The sequence below is a fragment of the Populus alba genome, chromosome 7, assembly GCF_005239225.2.
Source record: "Populus alba chromosome 7, ASM523922v2, whole genome shotgun sequence".
In the NCBI taxonomy this organism is placed as follows: Eukaryota; Viridiplantae; Streptophyta; class Magnoliopsida; order Malpighiales; family Salicaceae; genus Populus; species Populus alba.
In genome coordinates, this window is record NC_133290.1 from 4735095 (window position 1) to 4758896 (window position 23802).

At 32.6% G+C, this 23802-nt stretch overlaps 3 protein-coding genes across 5 annotated transcripts; 2 read left to right on the plus strand and 1 right to left on the minus strand.

Moving 5' to 3' along the window:
• On the plus strand, positions 1-1852 carry LOC118063240 (cold-regulated 413 plasma membrane protein 4). The gene is made up of 4 exons (XM_035077229.2): positions 1-294; positions 1046-1153; positions 1244-1314; positions 1412-1852. Exons 1-4 carry the CDS (start codon positions 179-181, stop codon positions 1645-1647), a joined length of 531 nt encoding a protein of 176 aa, XP_034933120.1. The 5' UTR covers positions 1-178; the 3' UTR covers positions 1648-1852.
• Positions 1853-6894: 5042 nt separating this feature from the next.
• On the plus strand, positions 6895-9112 carry LOC118063239 (lysM domain receptor-like kinase 4). The gene has a single exon (XM_035077228.2). It carries the CDS (start codon positions 6900-6902, stop codon positions 8973-8975), a length of 2076 nt encoding a protein of 691 aa, XP_034933119.1. The 5' UTR covers positions 6895-6899; the 3' UTR covers positions 8976-9112.
• An 8300-nt stretch (positions 9113-17412) lies between these two features.
• Positions 17413-23607, minus strand: LOC118063238 (protein DA1-related 1). Of its 3 annotated transcripts, none has more exons than XM_035077225.2 (13): positions 23292-23607; positions 22933-23085; positions 22107-22246; positions 21763-21853; positions 21048-21333; positions 20494-20614; positions 20255-20338; positions 19105-19224; positions 18734-18946; positions 18589-18651; positions 18384-18502; positions 18076-18134; positions 17413-17989 (listed from the first exon to the last, which is right to left on the minus strand). In XM_035077225.2, exons 3-13 carry the CDS (start codon positions 22203-22205, stop codon positions 17664-17666), a joined length of 1581 nt encoding a protein of 526 aa, XP_034933116.1. In that variant the 5' UTR covers positions 22206-22246; positions 22933-23085; positions 23292-23607; the 3' UTR covers positions 17413-17663. The 3 variants fall into 3 exon arrangements, with proteins under 3 accessions (XP_034933116.1, XP_034933115.1, XP_034933114.1); XM_035077224.2 differs by having other exon boundaries at positions 23205-23607; XM_035077223.2 differs by having other exon boundaries at positions 23188-23607.
• Between the last annotated feature and the right edge of the window lie 195 nt (positions 23608-23802).

A 23802-nucleotide genomic window follows, 5' to 3' on the forward strand; every position in this document is an offset into this window, starting at 1 on the left:
TAGCTCAGTCTACATGGTACAGTCAGTCAGTCCTTCAGAGAGAGAGAGAGAGAGAGAGAGAGAGAGATTGAGGGATTTGTCAAGAAAGAAGAAGGAAGATCATATGGTTCTTGAAAGTTGATTTCTTGTCAAAAAGGAAAGAAATCTGAGGAAATTGACTGAAACGGGATTAACAGAGATGGTTTCAAGTTTTAATTTATATAACTTAACATCATTAGCAGTAGCAGAAGCTATAGAATCAAGATCTAGCAGGGCTCGAGCTAGTTTTCAATGGGGTGGAACCATCTTTGCTTTGTGAGTTTCTTCCCAATTTTCTTAGCCTTTTATACTTTAAAGTCCGTTTCCATCTTTAATTTTCACCATCAATGTTAACTGATTGCTCAAAAGGAGAAAAATCATGTCTTGTTATATACTTTACTTCATCGAATTATCATACTGCACTTTTCCCTGTGTCATATTGGTGGGGTTGTATTGGAATTTATGAGAAGTTAGACTTTTTATGACCTATAGTGCTTGTGAATACTATGGTTTGGGAGTAAACGCTTCTTATTAAGCGTTCTATACGACTTTCTAGTTTAGTAGCTTTGATGATACCACGCAAACCCTTTCTTGGTTGCTCTTCCAATTTGTATAAGTGAGTGCATCGAGTATTTTTGGAGAATTCATTGCTTGTGCCTCACTAAAAAGCTGGATTGTTTGTGCTGATTAAAAAAAATAAAAAATACTAGGAGTAGTAGTACTTTTTTGTGGCGGATTATAAAAAACCTTAGGGATTTTATCTGGTTGATGCTGTTCAAAAGGCTATCGAAGTTCAAACAACTTGTTTCTCATTGATTCTAACAAAGGATGCCATAACTTGCAAATGCTTCGATCATGAGGCATAACAACATTACAGTCTTGTCATTTTCACTCTCTCTGAACAGAAACATACTATTGTTTACATGGTCTACCTGGTTTTTAGTGTTGAAGTCTGAATATTAGTCTATTTATTGTTTTATCAATTTCTTATTCAAGGAATTGGACTTTTTTTTGCCATTTCCAACAGATTCTTGTTGATCCTGAACCGAGTAGGACGGAAATCCTCTGTGCAGACTACGCTTCTTGTATTCTATTTGCTCACAAGTTTCCCAACAGGGTTGTTCAAAGTTTTAAGGTGCTTGCATAGTTTCATAATCATAACTTTGGTTGATTTGCATTTTTTTTCTGCCATTGATTCACTAAAAGTACTAATACTTTTATTCAGAGGACAATTTGGTTACTGGATTGCTTTTCTTGTTATTGCGGCAAACCTATTCTTTCCTGAAACCTTTCCAGGTTTGCATTATTCTAGAATATGATAATTATTTTATCCTTTGCATCGACATTTCAAATTTTTGCATCAACAATTGTACTTTTTGCTTATGAACTGCAGTTTCTCGTTTTATCCTATTTGTCATCTCGCCTGACCGTCTGGTAGATGGACTGCGCAATAGCATTGCTGGTGCTATCATTTGTCTCCTGATTGGAATTTCATCTGTCATAATGGAGATTCGAGAAATTGCAGGAAACAGGAGTACTGAATGTAGTTTTCTCTGCTGGGGTTATTGTCTTGGTATAGCCTTCTTGTTCTTCTTCACAATCAAGTATCTATGCTTAGGAACTTGGTAGAAATGACCTCCACCAAGAAAGGACACCCACTTTCATCTCAAATTATGCACCCTGGGAATTATTTTCTTGACCAGTGCCTTTGCTGACTTGAAACAGCTTAAATCTCATGCCTTAGATTATTCTGTATAAGAGCTGTATGTGTTTTCTATGTTTTGAGAACAGAAGAAGTTAAAATGAGAAGAAAGTGGTTCGTTCACTCTATCAAGTTACTGCATCAAGATATAGATTACTATTTATTGATATTTATTGTTTAGTTTAATTATAAATTTGTCCTTAAAAGAGAAGGCAATGAAATAAGCATTAGGGGTAAGATTGTTTTGGCTTTGGCTCAGAGAAGATGATGAAGGATTGTTTATTTTTTAGGGTTCCCTTCTGGCTATCTTTTTTACCCCCCTTCTCCTCAAAATATCGCCCCTCCGTTGCATGTTGTTTGTGCAACTATTTATAGGTGGAAAATCTTGTCGTTTTCTCATATTACTTAGTCAAATATCTGTATTTTATTTTTTATTTTTTAAAAAAACAAGCAATATCCACATTGATTCAACATGAAAAAATGACGTTGAAAATACAAAAACAATGTAGATATGATTAAACAATGTAGATATATTAAGAATGTAATTTTTTAGATTTTCGTTGTTTTTAGTTGTTTTTTGTTTTTTTTTCAAACTTTTATCAAAAGATTGGGTCAAAACTTATGTAGTAATGCTATTATTTTTTAATTTATAAATAATCTATCAAATTATAAATATTTTTAAATTTTTTCGTGTAGCTTTTTTATTATTATTATTTTTTATCTTTCCAATTTTAAATTTTTTTATTTGCAATTTATTTTGTTTGAGATTAATTTTTTAATTTTTTTTTTATTAAAATTTAATTTCCTTTCAGTTTTTTTTTCTATCAAATTTTATCTTTTTTTTTTCTTTTTACAATATTTTTTATTAATATTTTTTTCATGATTTAATCATTCAAAAGTTAAGTTTGTTGAGAGTTAAGTTTTTTTTTTTTTTTTTTTTTTTTTTATTGAAATCAGGTCTAAGATTTTAGAAGTTGTAGGTGTTAATTTTTTTTTTTTTTTATCTATAAACAATATATCAAATTATAAATATTTTTCAATTTCACCTCCCTACTAATTTTTAATTTATAACTAATCTATCAAATTACAAAGTTTTTTTTTATTTATTTATCCCCTTATGGTTTTTTTATCTTTCAAATTTAGTTTCCATTCTTTTAATTACTATTTATTTTGTTGGGGTTTCATTTTTTTTTTTTTTTTTTCTTTTAAATTTCATCATCTTTCGATTTTTTTCTATTAAATTTTATTTTTATTTTTTTAGTTATTATTTTCTTTCACAAGTTTTTTTTTTAATTCTTTTCCCTTGATTATGCCCTTCAAAAATAATTTTTTTGAGAATTAAATTTTCTTGATTGAACTAAAATTCAGGTTTTACAAGCTACAAGTTTTAGAGATTAGACTTTGATAAAAAGATTTCGCCTATGTTTTTTTATTTTTTTTAAGTTGATGTTTTCTTATTTTTTAAAGGGTTTTTTTTCTTAGTTTTTGTAGTTTAATTTTATTGGGTTAACCCTCTACAACATTTTTCAATTTCACCTCTATTATTTTTTAATCTATAAATAATCTATCAAATTATAAATGTTTCTTAATTTCACCCTTTTATAATTTTTTTTTTTATCTTTTAAATTTGATATTCATTCTTTTAATTGTTATTTATTTTATTTACGATTAATTTTATTTTTTATAAATTTAGGTTTTTTTTTCTCTCAAACTTTATTCTCATTTTTTTTTGTTGCTATTTTTTTTTTAATCTTTTGCATTTTTTTTTAAATATTTCGCAACTATTTTATTTTTTAAAATTAAATTGGTTGAAAGTGAAGCTTATCAATTGAATTCGGATCCAAAATTTAATGAGTTGCAAGTTTTTAAAAATTAAACCAGATTTAGAAGGTTCACCTGAGTTTTTTTTTGATGATTTTTTCTATATTTTTTGATTTTCTTTGTTATTTTTAAAATTTGCTTTTTATTAGATTAGCGTTGAGTTGTTTTGTACTCTAGATAAACTCGTATCAATTTTTTTATCATAATTTTCTTTTCAATTTATTTATTTTTATTATATTTTATTATATTATTTAAATTACTATTTAAACAAATGAGTTGGTACTTAGATTTTTTTTATCCTAATATTTCTTTTACATCAAAAGTTTTTTTGCTCGGCCTTGGCGAAACGTGAGCAGTGAAACCTATTAAATTTGGGTCAAACCAGAGTAAGAAGGTCCAAGCCTCCTTGGCATTCCTGTAGAAAGACATGGTGGGCCTAGCCCATCACAATGTTAGATTTGTTGGGCTTGGATCAGATTGATTAAGCAATCAAATTGCTGTTGGACTTCTAGATGGTCGTCGTTCGTTAAGAAAAGAAAAGGCATTTGGTGGGTCCATCTGGTTTCCTTGATTGATGTTCGCTACCTATTCGCATGGTGTTCCGTGGGGGGGGGGGGGGTGTGTGTGTGTGTGTGTATTTTAAAAAAATTATTTGGAATTTTTAATGTACTTTTTATATAATTTTTTTTAAAAAATCAAGAACTCTCTATTTTTTTTAAGTATAAATAAATAATTTTATTTACATATATAATTAAATAAATCAAGAATTATTTATATTATATTAATAAATAAAATAATAATTAACGATAACTAAAAATTTAATTAAAAAAATCGAGAGACTGATATTAAACTGAATTAAGAGTAAAATTAATTTTTTTATTTAATCAAACAATAGTAGAAATTAATACATACATAAAATTAATTAAATAAAATCAAAGTTAAAAAATATCACACAAGGTTGCACTTAATAGAAAATTTATCCAATTTTTTCTTTTTAAAAAATAAATTTTATTTATATAAAAATTTTAAAAAATAAAATCAATTAGAATAATATCTTCAAACACTAAATAATATAAAATAATTAAAAAAATAACCATATTTTAAAATAATAAATAAAAATTTTAAAAAATAGAGTATTAATATAAATATAAATTAAAAAGATTATTTAAAAAAAACACATAAAAAGCATCAATTTAAAAAAGAGCAAATTTATAAAAATTACAAAAAAAAAAAAGAATGGGCCCATGCACGCCTGACCTATTTTGAAAGGAATTGTATGTGTATACCCTTATTTTTTAAAAAAATATAGATAACGCCTCGTTTAATTTTTCTAATTATAGTTGGAGAATCAGGTTCATTATTTTTAACCTAAAAATATATTTTTAACCTATGTTTTACCCAAATTACTTGGAAAATACTCTAAACACCTTGATAAATACTTTAATGAACTTAAACAACCTAAAAAACTACAACCTAAAAAGCTGCACTAAAATTTAAAATCAACTCGAAATAAAATATTTTTTATGAGTTTAGAAATGATTTTTAAGCATTTTCATGGTGGAAAAAATACCTAAGTGGAGCTAATCTTAGCAAATGAAACCCATTCATACCAAGATTAATCATTTTGATGGCTAGAATTGCTGCCAAAGTTAATTTTTTCTATTTATCATTGAAATTCAGCAATCCTTTTCTCCCCTTTAAAACCAAGAAATTAAAAATTAAAAAAAAATTTGTATCAAAATTAAATTGCAAAAAAAAATTGACATATGAAATAAATATAATTTTAAAAGTTTGAGTACTAAAGCATTTTTTTTTTTAAATTGTAAACCCACCATTTATTTTTGAAACCTTTTTTTTTTATATTGATCCCTTTTTTTTCGATTTTGTTATGAGTAACAAATTTAAATCAATTTTTTCATATTGGTCCTTTTCTTTCTATTTTGTTTTATTAATAAATTTTAATTAATTTCTTTTTAATTTGACCCTAAAAAATATAATAGGGCAAAAAAAAAAACCAAAATAATAATAATAAAAAAATCTCATCAGTGAGTCCACATCTCAAAAGTGGGTGAACAGTGTTAATTTGATAGAATTATGTGCTTATTTTTCCACTTACCGGGCTGCTTCCAGGAGGCTGCGGCTCTAACGTGCACAGATAGGATGTTACTTTTATATAGTTACAGAGAGTCCAAAGTCCTGGTTTTCAGCAGAAGGAAAGGATGGAGCTGTCTGACATAGCACGTTACATTGGTGACAATCTTCGCTTTGGTAAACCCATGTTCTGATTTGATTATTCCTCTAATCTTAGCATTCTGCAGCTTGATATGAAATGCTCTGGTCACTTTGCCTTAGAAATTTTGTTCTGGAGAACTCAAGTGACTCACAAGTTAATCCAGTCTAACTCTATAGAAACTAGATCGCTGCTCATTTTCTGAATGGCAGCTAGCATCTCCAGCGACAAGCTTCAAATCTTTGCTCTGAGAAGCAATTAAAGCATAATGCAAGGTCCTTTTGTAATGGTGAAGGAACATCTACTGTAAAATCATAGCAAGTAGTTCCAGTACCTGGGCAATTCCCTGAGAGCTTGATCTTATGTTTCAAATGAATTCGTTGTGGAGGAGTTCAATGCAGACTAATCTTCTGTGAAACCAGAGAAAAGGTGTTTGTCGAGGATCTGATCCTTAGCGTGAGTCGTATAGTAGTGGTTGCTTTTCAAATAATTTTTGTGTCAAAATATATGTCAATGATTCTTTTTTATTTTTTAAAAATTATTTTTGACATTAACACATCAAAACGATTCAAAACATACAAATCATATTAAATTTGATAAATTTTTTTTTTTTTTGAGAATTTCCACACTGTTTCTAAACAGTTCCTAAACAGTAATCAGTGATGACTTGCAGCTCAATTTTCTACTTTTTTTCAGTTTACTTGAGTCAAATCAATTGATATTACTATTTAATTGAATTAAGTTTAGATCGACTTAATCAAATATCTTAAAAATATATTTGACTTACAAATACATTTAAGTTTATTTAAAAAATATATATTTGACTTAAAAAAAATTAATTTAACTGAGTTAAGTTTAGATTGAGTTTAATAACTATGTAGTTAAGTATATTGATGCTTACAAATGAAAAATGTTAATATGCTGTTTATTTTTTTTTGTTTGATAATGAATCTGAGTTTATTTTAAAAATATATTTGATTTTAAAAATACTAAATGTATTGTTATAAAAAAAATATTTTAATATATTTCTAAATAAAAAATAATTTTAAACACCCGACTACACGGTAATACCAAACGCGGAATCCTCTCCATTCCTATGTCCAAGCAATTTCTCTTTCATGAATTTCAATGTGCAATTATATGAAGAATCTTTCTTTCTTCTTTTTAAAGAAAAAAGTTCCTCGTGCAACCTCTCTGCTTTGCCTGAATAGATATCCATTCCTCTTGAACTGTATTTTGCCATTAACACAATTAGTTCTTTCCCAAATCAACATGAGCTTCCGTTCTGTTGTTTCTCCTTTCGCTCTCTTCGTTCTTTATTGCTGTTCTTTGATTCAAGCTCAGCAGCCTTACGTGGGGAAAGGTACAACAAAGTGTTCAAACACACAGAATTCCGCTCTGGGATATTCTTGCAATGGCCTGAACAAGAGTTGCCAAGCTTATCTGACCTTCAGATCCCAACCTCCTTACACTACTGTTGCCTCCATATCTACTCTTTTGGCTTCAGACCCATCTCAGCTCTCTCAAATGAATTCAGTTTCCGAGACTGCACCATTTCCAACAAACCAGTTGGTGCTGGTTCCTGTCAACTGCTCATGTTCCGGCGATTATTTTCAGGCAAACGCATCTTATATTGTTCAACCAGGTAACACTCCGTTCTTGATTGCTAACAACATTTATCAAGGCCTCTCAACCTGTCAAGCTATCCGGAATCTAAAAAGTACACTCACTGTCGATATATTTGCTGGTGAGACACTCACTGTTCCTCTTAGATGTGCCTGTCCTACAAAGAACCAGAGTGATTTAGGTATCAGGTATCTGTTAAGTTACTTAGTCACACAGGGCGATACAGTTTCAATTGCTAGTGTACGATTTGGTGCAGATATCGGGAGAGCTCTTGAAGCAAATGAAATCAGTGAGAAATATCCCACGATTTACCCCTTCACAACACTCCTAATTCCTCTAAAAAACCCACCAACAAGTTCACAAACTGTAGTGCCACCTCCACCTCCAGCTTCACCTTCACCTTCACCTCCACCACCGTCACCAAACTCCGTCAAAAGCTCAAACACAACATGGGTTTATGTTGTCGTTGGGGTTTTTGGAGGAATTGTTCTTACACTAGTCATTGGAACCATTATTTTCTTCATGTTCTTCCGAAAAAGTAAGAAGCAACCGGGTCCAATTATCGTGTCACAAAGCTTTGAGGCACATGAGAAACCACTCAACAGGAAGTTGGATGAAGAACCTCAGGATTTGTTAGAGAGTGTTTATAGCATAGCTCAATCCATCAAAGTCTACAACTATGAAGATCTGAAAGCTGCAACAGATAACTTCAGTCCCAGTTGTTGGATCAAAGGGTCTGTTTTTCGTGGCCTAATCAATGGTGATTTCGCTGCCATTAAGAAGATGAACGGAGACGTGTCCAAGGAGATAGATTTATTGAATAAGATCAACCACTGTAATCTAATTCGCCTCTCTGGTGTTTGTTTCAATGATGGGCATTGGTACCTGGTTTACGAGTATGCTGCCAAAGGACCTTTGAGTGATTGGATTCATGTTAGCAGCAACGAAGGAAAGTTCTTGAAATGGACACAAAGGATACAGATTGCTACGGATGTAGCTACAGGGCTTAACTATCTGCATAGTTTTACTGACTATCCTCATGTCCACAAGGATATAAAAAGCAGCAACATACTTCTTGATAATGATTTAAGGGCTAAGATTGCAAACTTTTCCCTGGCAAGGTCAACAGATGGGCCGGAAGGTGAATTCGCATTGACAAGGCACATCGTTGGGACTAAAGGTTACATGGCTCCTGAGTACCTGGAAAATGGTATTATCTGTACAAAACTTGATGTCTATGCATTTGGAGTTCTCACACTGGAGATAATGACTGGGAAAGAAGTTGCTGCTCTATACAGAGAGGAAAACAGGGAGCTATCTGATGTTTTAAATGGTGTTCTTTCTGAGGAAGGTGGGCTGGAGGAGAGTCTGAGTCAGATTATTGATCCTTCAATGCATGGGAATTATCCTTCAGGACTCGCCGTTTTAATGTTCAGATTGATTGACAGTTGCTTGAGTAAAAATCCAGCAGATCGCCCGGCCATGGATGAAATCGTGCAGGCTCTCTCAGGAATTTTGACTGCTTCTCTGGCCTGGGAATTGTCAAACAACACATCTAGCTACCATAGTTCGAATTAGAGCTCTCGAGAGCAAGGAAGCTGAAGTGAATTCTTTCACCAACTATATTACCTTTCGGAAACTCTTTTGTCATTATCCATCCTTCTCTGGTTTTCCATCTAATGGTTATAGAATGCGGTAGAAAATATTTCTTTTCCTGTAGCGACGCTTTAAATAATTAATCTAGAACTTCTATTAGCATAGTTGAGATAAATTCAATGATATGAAAAAAATCACCAATGCTAATTAGAATGGATCACACGAGCAAGCTAAAGGTAAGGGAGCCTTGATTGTTACGACTTGATTCCCAAATCCATGACTGACACATAAAAAAGATCCCCCTTCAAGTTCTTTACCTATATTAATTCAAACATTTAGACAAACCTTTTTCTTTTAACTCAATCAAAGCTTTACGCAACATTTAATATCATAACAATTCCATAATATAAATTATTATCTTAATACAATCCTTAATACAAATTCAGTAAATGTGGAGCACTAACTAGATATAAAGAATAACATTAATTATAATCAAAATAGCAGGTTTTGGAAGTCCAATAAAATTGACCTGCTAACAAAGCTATATGCCTGAAAATGATAAATAATAAGAGGGTAAGTTTCACAACTTAGTGAGTAAATAACATTTAACATATACCAACAAGGTAATACAATAAAGATAAATAAATATAAGTTTGGCTTTATGCTTTCACAGGAGAATTTCACAAGTAGATCATAATAAGAAATATCATAAGGCAAGGCTTATTAGAAAATCAAAATGCAGTGAGTATGATGCTCCAAACCGTGAAATGACTAATACTACCTTTGTTAGCACGAGTATTCTGACTAGCATACCATAGGGTTATAATCAAACAAATAGAATCATTATATAAGCTCAACTTATGTAATCAATCAAATAAGGAGCTATCAATTCAGATGTACATAATATCTCATTTCAAGAAATCAGTCTTAATGAATGATCATGCTTTCTTATAAACAAGAGATAATAAGCAATATATATTACCAAAAACATGATCCATTTTCATATTAACAATTATAATATCTATATTATTCCTTTATATATGGCATATTACTTCACTCACCTGACTCAAAAGTAGAATAAACACATAAATAGATATTGATGGAATCCTGCTGATGCCTAGTAGGTGAAATATCAAGAGCATATGAATATGGAAGAAAACATACTCAAAACGACTTGAAGTAGATAACATAAGAGATTAAAACTCTAAGATTAAAGACCAAAACATAATTATAAAAATGAAACGGATTCAACCCGATCTTTCCCAAACATATCTCTAACTAATAGAATCTAAAAATGTTGTTCAACCTTCACTGTTAGGTCAACTGGTCGACCAAAACTTACCAACCGGTTAACCAAAATTGACCCACTAGTCAATCAAAACTAGTAAGGCCAACCGGTCACCTAGTTAAACGAGATTTTAGAATCTTGATCCACCAGTCTCCTAAAAAATAGCAGATCTTCAATTTCAATGAACACCTTAAAATCCTATAACAATTAACACCTAACACTTCAATTAACCCATCAGTTAAACTCAAAAACATAAACTTGAAAATCCTAAATCTTAACGAATTCAAAACCATAGCTAATAACAACAATTATACATATCAAGGTATAAATCTTACCTTAAACACTTATTTTCTCTAACTTCTCTTTCCTTTATCTTTCCCTCTTCTTTCTTCTTTTTATTTCCCTCTCTCAGTTCTCTCTCTTTAATTTCTGATTTCTCTTAATTTTCTTTTGTTTATCTCTTTCTATTTATATTTATCAACTTTTATGCAATTGCCAAATTACCCCTCACCCATTTATACCTATTGTCTATTTCTCTAAAGGCATTGTTGCCATTTCCTATTAAAACCTTTCTTTTCTTTCAAAATACCACACTGACAACTTTAGATGGATGGCGTGGCTCATTTTGTTCATCGTTTGTGTTTATTTTTTTCCCTACTTTTCTCTCTCTTTTATCTCTTCACAAATTATAAGGAGGAGATGAGAGAGAGAAAACAAAGAAAGAAAAAGAAAAAAATAACCCTAAAGGCACATTGTCACGACTCGAATCTTGAGTCCATGACCGGCAATGCAGGAGCGGTGTCAAAAGAACACCTCACCCATGCTAAGTCTCAGAACGAATATATCAAAAGAACAAGTTATTCAAAAATATGCAGCATTTCATAATCTTTAGAAATGATATATTATTGAAAACTGATGAAACCAAAAGATAGTTCAAAACTTCTCATTAATAATTAAAATAAAAACAATAATTCATAATACTTATTACATTGTCAAAACTCAAACTTAATTAAAACAAGGTGACAGTGGAGCATTTAAGATACCAAATCAAAACTAAAAGGAAAGCCTCGTAAAATAAGCAAGGCACATCGACCAAAATGAAGAAATGAACACTCAACAAAATTCATTTGCTATAAGAAACTAAGAACCTGAAATAATATTAAGAATGAGGGGTGAGTTCAACCAACTCAGTGAGGGAATAATATTTAACATACATTTTAGTAGTTTGTAAGTCGATTTATCTTGATATACATATACATATACATACTAAACATATTATCATAACGTAGTGGAATACATGTCAGAGATCAGATGACTCTCGAAAATGACCAGATGACACCCAAAGATAACCACTATGGGATGATCAGTCGCCATAGGCTGATACCTCTCTTACCAGTTAGGTATACAGAATACTAATGTGCACATAGGCTAACTACTCTCCGTTAGTATGGAGTTACTGACAAGTCCTTAATCAAGACATAATAGATATTCATAGAATCATCAAAAAAACGTATATCATATCAAATAGAATTTAGTTCGACAGATTTCGAGTGCAAATTCAAGAATAAATGAGTACTCGAAAAATAAGAAAATATATATAAATATTCAAGAAATTAACTGGTTGTACTCATCTTATAATCAACATACATATTTATATATATTAAAGATTATCCCACTCACTCGGAAAATATAAAACTAAAAGGAATATCATATGAAAAACTCGAAAAACCTATTAAGGATCATTAGGAGAACCTACAATAAATATATGAAATATACTCAAAATCAACTCAAAGCAACAAAAATAAAAGATTCCAATGCATAAAAGAAAATCAAGTTTAGTCTCCTAGGTTTAGGGACTAAAACGACAATTATCCAAAACAGGGACCATAACGTAATTTTACCAAAATTGAACCAAACTATAAATACATAACCATACTGAAATTTCATCCATAAACCATCCTTAATTCTTCCTAGAATGAACTAGTGACCAAAATATAATTTTTATAAAGTTTAGGGACTAAAATGTAAATTCCCAAAACTGAGGGACCAAATTGAAAATATTCCAAATCAATTATTAAACTGAGATTCATCATCGTAAATCTTATAATAACACTGTCCAGAATCTCAAAATACATTTAGGGGTCAAATTGTAATTTTTTCAAAGTTTATGAACTAAACTAAAATTTTCATAAATCAAGGACCAAAATAAAATTTGGTCATCTTCAACCTTAAGATCATTATGTTCAGATTTTTTTTTTTCTTAACCTATAAAAGCTTGCTCGCATCAACAATTTCTCAAGTTCCGCTGATAAGAGGTAATAGTTCCCGCTCAGGGCAATACAATCGGGCCAACACCTCCTACACAATTCCAAGTATTTATAATACTATTTTACAATTACAAACTACACTTTCGAGGGTCTAGCCACCTTTAACTCTCTTATACGTGAAAACAATTGCAGCGAATTTAGTTTGGATGTCGGTATGAAACCGCGGATGCTACTCAGATGTGCTTGACCTACAAGCAATCAAACCAAAAATAGCACCATCTATTAAGTTACTTAGTCAGTTGGGTTGATGAAGTTCATAATGACAGCGAGAGATTCAATGCAAGCATAGAGTGTGTAATCTATGCAAAATAGGTTCACTGAAGATGATCCAACTGCTTTTCCTTATACCACAATTCTTATTCCAATTTCAAATGAACATTCACTATCCACTACCACCCAATTCTTCTCCTTTCACTCCATTTCATCGGACTCAAGTGAAGGATTTCAAAGAACGATTATAATTGGGATTTCCTTGCTAGTCCTCTCCTCTGTTTTCCCTAAGGTATTGTTGCTTTAAAAGAAGAAAAATTTTTGGAGTTAGAAAGGAGAAAAGAAATTCACTTTGCCTGAAGAATTCCTACATGACGTTGCTGAGGTACATTAGGGGTTGAAAATCTACAAATTTAAGGAAGTAAGGGTGGCTTCCAAAGATTTCAGCACCAAAGTAGGTTTCAGTTGTAGACGCTGGGTTATCGGTGGACAAGTAGTAGCGATAAAAAAGATGAGCAAAGATGTGTCTGGTAAGGTGTCTTTGCTGAGAAAGATCAACCACTTCAATTTGATAAGGCCCTATACTGCATTCAGAGTTGGAATTTTAGGATTCTGATTGCTCAACAGACATTTAAAGGCTAAAATTGGCCACTTCAGCCTTGCACAGTCATTAAAGGAAGAAGAATATACGAGTTCTTCAACGAGGCTGGCTTTGGGGGAAAAGCTTACATGGCACCTGAGTATATAGAATATGGCTTGGTGACTCCTGAGATTGATGTATATGCTTTCGGGGTTGTTCTGCTGGAATCGGTCACCAGAAAGGAAGCATTTTTTCCATACAGGATGGAAAATTAAGAAATGCAATTATCAGAAGCAATAATTTCAATTATTGAGGAAGATGATGGAGAAATTGAACTTGGCAGACTTATAGAACCTTGTCTGATGGCAAAGTACAGTATGAAACTTTTCCTGCGAATGGTGAAGTTGAATCTAGCCTGCTTGGAACAAGAACCAGAAAGCAGACCAAGTATGGCTGAAAAGTCTCCTCACCGCTGAAGGTTCAAGTCAATGTCTAGTATAAATGTGGACCCATCCAGCGTTCGGTTGACAGATGCTGTAGCATGTATATGTTTCAAAAAAATAAAATTCAATGATTAGACTCTGAAAGAATTAGTCATATCAACTAAATAAAAACATCATTTTGCCAACTCTCGCTTAAGGTTGATGGAAAAGCTAAACAGCATTGTTAGCTTGGAGTTTTTGTTCCAAGTGGATTAGATTTTATTGTAATGAATATACAGGAGGCCTTGTCTCTAGCTTTGATTTGAATGATTCTCTTGGTTACTTCTCCTTGATGTGGACATCATATAAAAAACTGTGCCTTGAGCACATATTATACACCTGAAGGAAGCAATCAGGACAAAAGCTCCTATAATTATCTTCTGTTTTTTTTAGTGTAATTCTGTTTTCTGTCTAGAAATCAGAGCCCTTGTTAGTCACCCTACTATTTTAACACAGAGCCCACAGGGACGGCAATGAGTTGCATTTATTACTAATTCTATGAAGTCAGGGGGCCACTGCTTTAGTGAACAACTAATTTGATGGCTCCTCCAGGACTGTCTATACAGAGATTTCCCAAACTCTTCCTCTACTGCAGCATCAGAATCTGATAAAAATAGTCTTTGTATAGAGTTAACTCGGTCCAAAAGTCTGCCTACACGCTGCCTTTGTTGCAAGAAACATCCAATCAAGTTGGTTTACATCTGTTGCAAAACACAAAAGACAGATATATATATATATATAGTGTAACACCTTGCACGGCACGGTAACAATGGTTCAAAAACATGTATCAGAATCAAGATTTATTTAATAGCGTTCGAATTGATGCAGTGGACCACATGGTGAACCCCGGGAATTAATGACCTCTTAGGGTCGTGTTTGTTCTTTTAGCAGAAAACCATCTTTACATAACTTATCTGAGAAAATAGTTAGAGCTCAATTGTTTTTGCAGGATGAAACACATAAACTCAAGTCCAGATGAAGAAGTCATTTTTCTATAATGTTACGATGTAATATGCAAACATATGATTTTTTAAGAGATCACTGCATATTTTCCTAATCAATAGCAAACTCTAGCTGGTGCTCAGCTTAAAACAGTTAGAATGAAGATTATAAACTCTTGCGAGATCTTCAGAGTTCACTGTCCACTTATGACCATGCTGTTTATGAGAACGGACTGAATTTATTTTATCACAGCTTTCTTCTACAATGGAAGCCTCTTTCTGCTTGCCTTCCTTCCAAAGACTCTTCACAAGCAAGTCTTCTGTTGCAGCATCAGGTATCAAATTTGAGTTCTTCATGTCTTCAAGAATCCTCCACGCAACTACGCAAGAGCAGCTCTCTCACATTTACAATAAACTTGGATCAATACTTTGTACATGTAAGCATCTGGTTCCACACCGTTCTGTCTAACCAGAAAATGTCCGAGTATCTGGGAATATCCCACACAAAATCATCTCTTCAAGCACATCAATGGCATCAGAATCTCTCTTGCACTTGATCAATGTTGTAAGAGAGATGAATACTAAAACATAAGATTATATTTACTGTATTTTGTTACGGGACCACAGAGTGCTCTGTCCTCTCAGAAGACCTCTAGAGCGGAATCAGCATTCTTTGAAATATCACAGAAGCAATAATCAATCTAATGGTGGTAAAAGGAAACCTTATTACCTTACTTCTTATCTTGGTTATAAGTTGATTAACCAATTCAACCTTTCCATATTTCGCTAAAATTGTCATCATCCTTTGTACTGTATAAATCCCGGCTGATAAGCAACCCAACAGAAGTTAACACAGATCGATTTTGATCTTCTTCTTCTTTTTTTTTCTTTTTTTTTTTTTTAATTTTAACATTTAACATTTAATTTTTTGGAATTGATTTTCATGTTTTTTTATTTATTTTCATTTTATATTTAAATTTTTATGAAATAAAATATCTTAATCTCAGCTATCTATTGATAAAAGATAAATATATTTAATTAGATTCATATATAAGAATTTGGATTTATAATTAGATTTGTTTTTTATATCTAAGAAGTTGGAAAAGTCTATATATTTATTTTTTTCTAAAAACTTTCCTGACTTGTGAAGAAGAGTACTAGTAATACAATAATCTAAATGGTGTGGCTAAAACACAATGCACATATGCATTGTTCACCCCCTTACCTTCTGTTTAATTTATTTATTTTTAGTCCTCACACTTATTTGCACAATTGCATTTTTTTTTAGGCCAAATTAAAGGATAATTGAATCAAATTTATTGATCAAGAATAAAATTAAAAGATAAAGTACCAAAGTAGAAAAGACATCACAAATAGATAATGTTTTCAGATTTATCACATAAAGTTTATTTTAGTCCTTAAACTTTATAAATTATATTTATTCGATCCCTCAATAGTTTTCCAATTCAATTTTGATATAAATTTTTATTTTTGTTAGCTTTTAGTCCCTGGTTTTTTAGAGAAAAGAGAAAGCGATGGATTCCAGCAGTAAAGAGAGAAAATCAGCTTTGACATTGATTTTGACCATCAAAATAGTTGATATTTGTATCAAAGAATTTCATGTGGTAAGAGAAGTTCTATATAGGTGTTTTTTCACTTTGAAATTGTCTAAAATACTAGATCTAAGTTATGGAATATTTTTTTTTATCTTGGATTAATTTTCAAGTTTTTATGTGGTTTTTGGTTTTTATGCCCATCAATGAGTTTGTTAAAGTGTTTAGACTATTTTCAATGTGTTTTTAGTAAAAACAAAAGGGGTTAAAAAATTGATTTTTAGATCAAAATAATATAGATTCTATTTTTTTAGTCACCACAATGGTTGGAATCTGGAGAATATCAAATGACACGTTGTTTGGATATATATATTTTTTTAAAAATAATGGGGTAAACATATTGTCCACCTCTATTACATTTTTTTTTAAAAATAGGGCCAGTGTGCAGGCCCATTCTATTTGGTTAGGCCCAATGATGCTTGGTCTTGTGTTTTTTGTAATTTTTTTAAAAGAAAATCATATTTTTTTATATGTTTTTTAAATAATATTTTAATTTATATTTAAATTAATTCCCATTCTCTCTTATTTTTATTTTTTGTATTTAGCCCTTTTAAAATTATTTTGTACGTATTTAATTTCTAAAGAAATTATTCTAAATCATCCATATTGTTTTTTATATAATTGAACTTTATTTTAAAAAAAAAATTATTTATTTTTGAATAGTATTTCTAATAAGTACAACCTTATATTTATTAAATAAAAAACTAATTTTAATAAATAATCATTCATAGATAATTCTTAATTTATTTAATTAGATACGTGTATAAACTTTTTAATTTATATTTGATATTTTTTTTGTTAAAAAATATCTAACTTGTAACAAGACACAGAACACGAGTAGTGGAGTCTAAATAATATGATTAGATTTGTCAGCATGAAATGACACCATCTAATAGGTTTCTCAAGTGCATTATCAAATATGGCTGTCGTGTTGATAATAATGTAATTCATCAAAGTGAACAATGGAGAGCAAGGAAATGATGTAAAGAAAACATTCTTATATGTTCAATCTTCCGAATAGTTTCGACAGCTTTTTGGTGCTAAACTTTAAAGATTTTTACAATAACTGCGCAAAGACAATTTCATTTTTATTGCTTGTAAAGTCTCCTGGTGTTTTCCTTTTTTATGTCGGTCTTTGACTTTTGATAGTGTAGATTTTTTATGGCAGGGGTGAGGGAGGTATTGTGCGAGAAAATACCCATTATAGCTATAACTATCCAGTCATTATATCAGACAGGAAAGTTTCCTGTCATCCGAATGTGGTCAAGGGTTGTCCTGAGGCCATATTTCAGCACTGCCTGGTTACCTACCCTGAACCCTTCTCCGTAAGCCGGCGACTCATCTGACTCGATCTGGTGTTTGAAAAACTCACCAAGTTTCTTCTCAAAGTCAGACTGCTGCCCCTTCTTTGATGATGGTGGTGGTGAGGATGAAGATGACGAAGACGACGAAGCACCTTCATTTCCGGAACTAGAATAAATCTCGGAATCCAGCCACATGTGAGCCAGCACCTGGCAAATGCCTTCTTCAACGTCGGGACGGAGGTTGGGATAGCCTGTCGAAGACCAAATTTGTACTACTTAGCTGACCATACAAAAAAGAGGAGCAGACACGTTCATACATGTCAAAGGACGGACAAACCTTTAAGTCGAAGCCATGCATGCATCATCTCATGAGCCAGAATCGAGCCAGTCAACAACCTGCATGAATCGAATGCAGAGCGTATTTGAGATTACAGTAAAAGTTGTTTTTTAAAAGTATTTTTTACTTAAAAATACTTTAAAATGATATTTTTTTATATATTTTTAAATTTATTTTTGATATTAGCATAACAAAAAGATCTAAAATCATAAAAATAAAAAAAAATAATTTTTTAAAAAAACGACTACAAAAATAAACACAGCCGATGATGAGTTTGACAAGTGATCAACGCAAATAAATGAAAATACCTGGGAAGGCCATACAGAATGAGAATTGCAGTCACTTCACACCTACGGCTTAGCCTATAAGATTCTGTTATTATGTCCATGGAACGTTGTTCTGCACCCATCCTTGGCCTCCTCGAAACCTGATTATTGGGGTTAAATAAATGCAGAATTCCAATCTAACAAACAAAACAGTAGTTTAAGCAGGGCTTGTGAAGGGAAAAATTACTGTTGTGACAGTTTGTTCTTCCGACAAGCAGAGCCCTCTGGTTTCGGGCAAGTGATGATGACCCTGGCCACAGATATGTAAGAAATGAAAATAAAAACAAGAAGAAAAAGTTCAAATATTGACGGCCATCATACATCAGCCTTACATTCTTTTCTCCCTCCATGGCCTCATTTAGGGCTGTTCTCTCAACCAAAAGTAAAGGAATTTCCTGCTCCACCTTCATATTTAAACCTTCATAAAATTCTCGTATTTCGAAGTAAAGAGGTTGGCATTCAAGAGTATCCACTATTGCAGAGTCTAGACACTCTAGACACAGCTTCCTTCCATCATCAAGCGATAGATATCTCGTGTCCCTAGGCTGCATGGATTGGGAGAAAAACAGATATATTACTATAAAATTAAAACCATTTTTCAGAAAAAATGCATTTTACATTTTCTTTCTAAGATCCTTTGTTTCCCCTCCCTTCTCTCCCATTTTGGATTAAAGGAAGGCGGTTTCAAATTCTCTCAACCAACCTCCATTCTCTCACAACAACAGCAACGAGGAGTTCCATCACGCTCATGTGAGGGGCAGTATTTTTGTTTCCAGAAAGGATGGACCTTATACTCAATGAGACCAGATGAATTTGTAGGAATCTGTACAAAAAGAGATGGAAAGAAACATTTTAAGGTCACCATGCAATCAAGGGATAGATATATAGAAGCGACATGATGGAATAGTAATGTTCTGGTTTTAGATGATATATCATTGAAATTAGAAGAAACGATCGTATTGTGAATTCCACATTCCCAGAGATGTTAGAATTAAACAATATATATTGTGTCCAGTTACTCTAGCAGATAGCAAAATCCAAGGTTAAATGACAGTATGACACTATCCAAAAGGTTGCGCATGGACAGGTCAGGGACCCAACCCAGCACATTCCCGCACCTGTCAGCCCATGAGCTCTATAAGTTAACACAAAATGTGATCATAAAGATTACAGCAGATGGACAGGAAAATTGGTTTCAGTGGTTTTTGCAGATTACTAAACCACAAAATTACTAGGATATAACTATTATTAATATTCATTACCTTGCAAACAAAATGTGTGTACCTAACACAGATTATAGCAGTCGAGTTGGTTATTGTTCCATCTCTAAAGATGGAAAACACTTGATCCTTATACATTACAAACTCAAATCCCACCACACCTTTATTCACCAAATGAGGTGCTTACATAACAAGTGATTCCTCAGTTCGAAAGAACTCGTAGCAAAGAAAGAGCATCAGAGAACATTTCAGTGACTCTCTAAATTACTTTTTTCTTTTGGATTTACAACTAGCACATCTAACATTTAAGCATAACCATTGCTGACTTTAGAGGAATCAACTGATTTTTTTACCAAAAAGGGCCACCGTTGGATAACTTTTAGCTACAAACGTTGATTCTTCTTCAACTAGAAATAAGGATTCAATAAAAATTATTCAGGTTTGATATTTGCTAGATTTCTCTCCACAATAACGCTGCTTATTATATAATCTGTTAGTCTGGTTAGAATGAAGCCCTACTATGGTTTGCAGAAGATTGGCTTCCTTGTTCAACTACTCAGCAAAGCCTCAAATCAATAATTAAATCCTAGACCAGAAGATGGGACTGTTGTGTTTCTGTCAATAAATACTTACAAAGTTGTTGCAAACATCGCATTTTGGATGATGCTGATTCCTATAGCAGGATTTGTGATAATGACGATTCCCAGACATTGAAAACTATCACAGAAATGAATTTGAGAGTTAGTAAACAAACAAACACAACTTACTTGATACTCCACCAAAATAAAGGACATCAGTTAAGAACTCAGGCACACTGCCAATCAATTCCAGACAAGAATATCAATTCACTTGAATAAGATTTAGATTTATACCTCATAATCAGAAATTGGCAGATTGCAAGCATCGCAACGGAAACAATCAGGGTGCCAAACACTGTCCAGGCAACTCAAAAACCGTCCTTGACCAATCTCAGTGTTGCACCCAGCACAGATCCTAGGAGCAATAAATTTTAACAATCAGATCTCTCTGAACTGTGATATGAAAAAAGAGATTTAGGGAACATGCAAGCAACATCATACCTGAAAGATACTTACATGCAATTACATGTTCAAGAATATATAGCACCTCCAATGTTTTCTTAACTAACTTCATTTTGTCCCTTTGACGGAAAGATGAAAGCTCAAATGTCTGGCTAATATAATAGAGACCACATAATTTTTCTACAAACTGATCTCATAAAACACATATGAGTGCATTTTATCGCCTGGGGCTATGCATTTCATTTATCACCCTAAAGAAGAAATCACTCTACTGAAAGAGTTTATTAAAAGGAAGAATAATTATTTATCCTTTTGAAACCTGATTTGAATGCATGTTACATCAATGGAACTGCAGACAAATGACTGTTCTACAAAACCACAGTTACCTGTAGCTTGATGGAAAGAAGAATGCATAAGGTGGAACTACATTTCCACTGTCATATCGAGCTTGAGGAGGAGGCTCCAAACTTTCTTGAATAGCTTTGGCAAGTTGCTCATCTTCTTCCGATTGAGCGTTCACATCCTTCTCATCTTCCTCTGGCTGGTGGCGCTGGTAATCTTCCTGTGACTGGTGGGTCTGGTAATCTTCCTCCGACTTGTGGGTCTGGTAATCTTCCTCTGACTGGTGGGTCTGGTAATCTTCCTCTGACTGTTCTGACTCAGTATCTTCCTCTGGTTGAAATAAATTTTTTTACTTGATCATTAAACAGTGAATGAGATAAAAACAAAGGGGCATCACTGACACAATAAATCATCAACATATACAAAAGAAAAGAAAGAATGTTGCTGTCTTGACTCTGACTATGAATTTTATGAATGAAACCAATCAGTTATTTTAAGAATTCTTTCTATTAATGTAGGCATGATTGAAAGCATTGTCATGTGATTTGTTGCATATTCGGCTCACATAATGCCTGATACAGAGAGAGAAAAAAAAAAACACAGCATAGACAAGAACAGAATTAAAGTATAACCATTTTGGTATTTCTTTCTGATATCTTATCCAAAACTGCTTGAAACATTGAGTCAACAGTCATTAAAAGTTTTCAAATTAAAATTGGGAGTAAGAACCTAATCAGTGCTTACAGCTTTGCAACTTACCAATTACTTTTTTCCCTTTTTGATCTTCTACAGAAAGGGAAAGTGCAATAGCACATTCGATTTCTTCTTTGTCAAAACCTGATGAATCATCCTGTACCAAGTTGTCCGTTAACATGCAGTTAGCTCAGGAAAAAATTAGAACAAACTTTTAAAAGAAAGTGTCAGCATATATAAAATTATGAAGAAGATTACAACGTCCCATCTGTTTCATTAACTAATCACACAAAATTTATCCCACAAACTAGCTCCTTTCAGAGAGATTAGGCCAGCATCATATCACGGACAAGAGTAGGCCAGCATCATATCATGGAGAACAGTTATAAAAGCGCAGAGACTATGATTACCACTGATTGGCGAGGCTCATCCCGATATCTATCTTCATATCTCCTATGATAGTGCCCCTTATGGCTAGAACCTTTGAGAAACTTGGTCCACCAACGCATAGTGCAAAATGTTTTACACTAGCAGGCTGGTGAATTTTGGCCTGTTGAGTGACACATGAGTGCCAGAGAGATTCAGGATAGGAAAGAAAATCATATAGCTATTTAGGAAATTACTTACAACAACAAACTCATTTAATAAACAATTACAATTATTACAAGTTGTTAGCAACATCAATTTGTTGAAAAGGAATAATTCCAATCTTGACGATGAATTAACGCATATTATTTAACAGGGTACGCAAAAAGGTTAGGATGTTACTGAAATCAAAGGTTAATCAACACAAGTAGAAAACTGGAGCATATTTCAACAGATGCCTTGGAATTTCTAAATGTGGAGGCAGCAATTCAACAGATCATGGCAGGCATCAAGCAAAAGAGGAAGTATAATTAAGCTCACCAAATGTAGAAAAAGATAGTATCAATTAGGTCAAGAAAACAAAAGGACCTCAATCCAATCAAGAGAACTGGAAATCCATGCCAATAATAGACAATCCAGAATCACTCTCCATACAAATTTAGCCAAATTCACATATAATGTAATCAGTAGTCCCAAATATCTTACCCCATAATCCCAAAACACCCAGCAAGGTATGACACAGTTGAAAGAAAAAACAAAAATTGAAAGAAAAACCCCTCAACTTCAGCTTGAAATCATACTGGAAATATATGGCACAATTGTCTATCCAATGTTAAAACAGCAAAACATGAGATTCAGACAGAACCTGACCTGAAACAAATTAAGAATCTGCAGAAACAATAGAATCGGATGAATCCAAGATCAGTTACAGAACCCAATTCCCATAAATACATAGTTACCGAAAGAAGACTCTCATGACACAAAAGGTTATGGTTTTCATCATCTCTTTAACAGAAACCAATCCTGCAAAAAATACTTTTAACTTTTAACTTTGACATAACAAAACCAGTATGTCATAGTCAGGATAATATTTTATAAAAAGAGATGGGATAAAAAGAGAGAGACACGAAAAAGAAAAATACTTGAATTGAATCCTACTCAAATCCTGGCTAAAAGAGGGGGGCAAAAAATGCCGACAGAGTGAGCTTTTTTTGGAATTTGTGTCTAACCTTCCTTAAAACCCACAAAACCAAAGCAAAGAGAAACTGTTTTTAAGATAGATTGAGAGAGGGAGGGGATGGGGGAATCAAACCCAGGGGCCAGAGTGGGGTGGTTTAGTCTGTTGAAATTCTTAACAACAACGTCTTCTACTTTTGCAAGTGGCCAATCCTTCAGCCATTTTCCACCACAATTCGCAAAATGTCAAAGAACCCATATATCTTTCTTGTTGGAAAAGTGACATGGAGGAACAGAGAGGGTGGTTCTTGTTGGTTTTTTGTTTTTTGTTTTTTTTTTTTGTTTTTTTTTTTTTTTTTTTATCTTTCTTTGCTTTTGTGGAGTTCTGTAGATGAAGTGAGTGAGGTCTGTGCGTGTACTTGTATACCAAAATCTTTTTGTCAGTGATGATCCAAGTCAATGCATGAAGCAAAATTGTGACACTTGTCAACAAGATAACAACTTGCCTAGCTAAATTTACCAGCCATGTTTTTTTTTTTTCCTTGCAAAAAACATTTTTTTCCA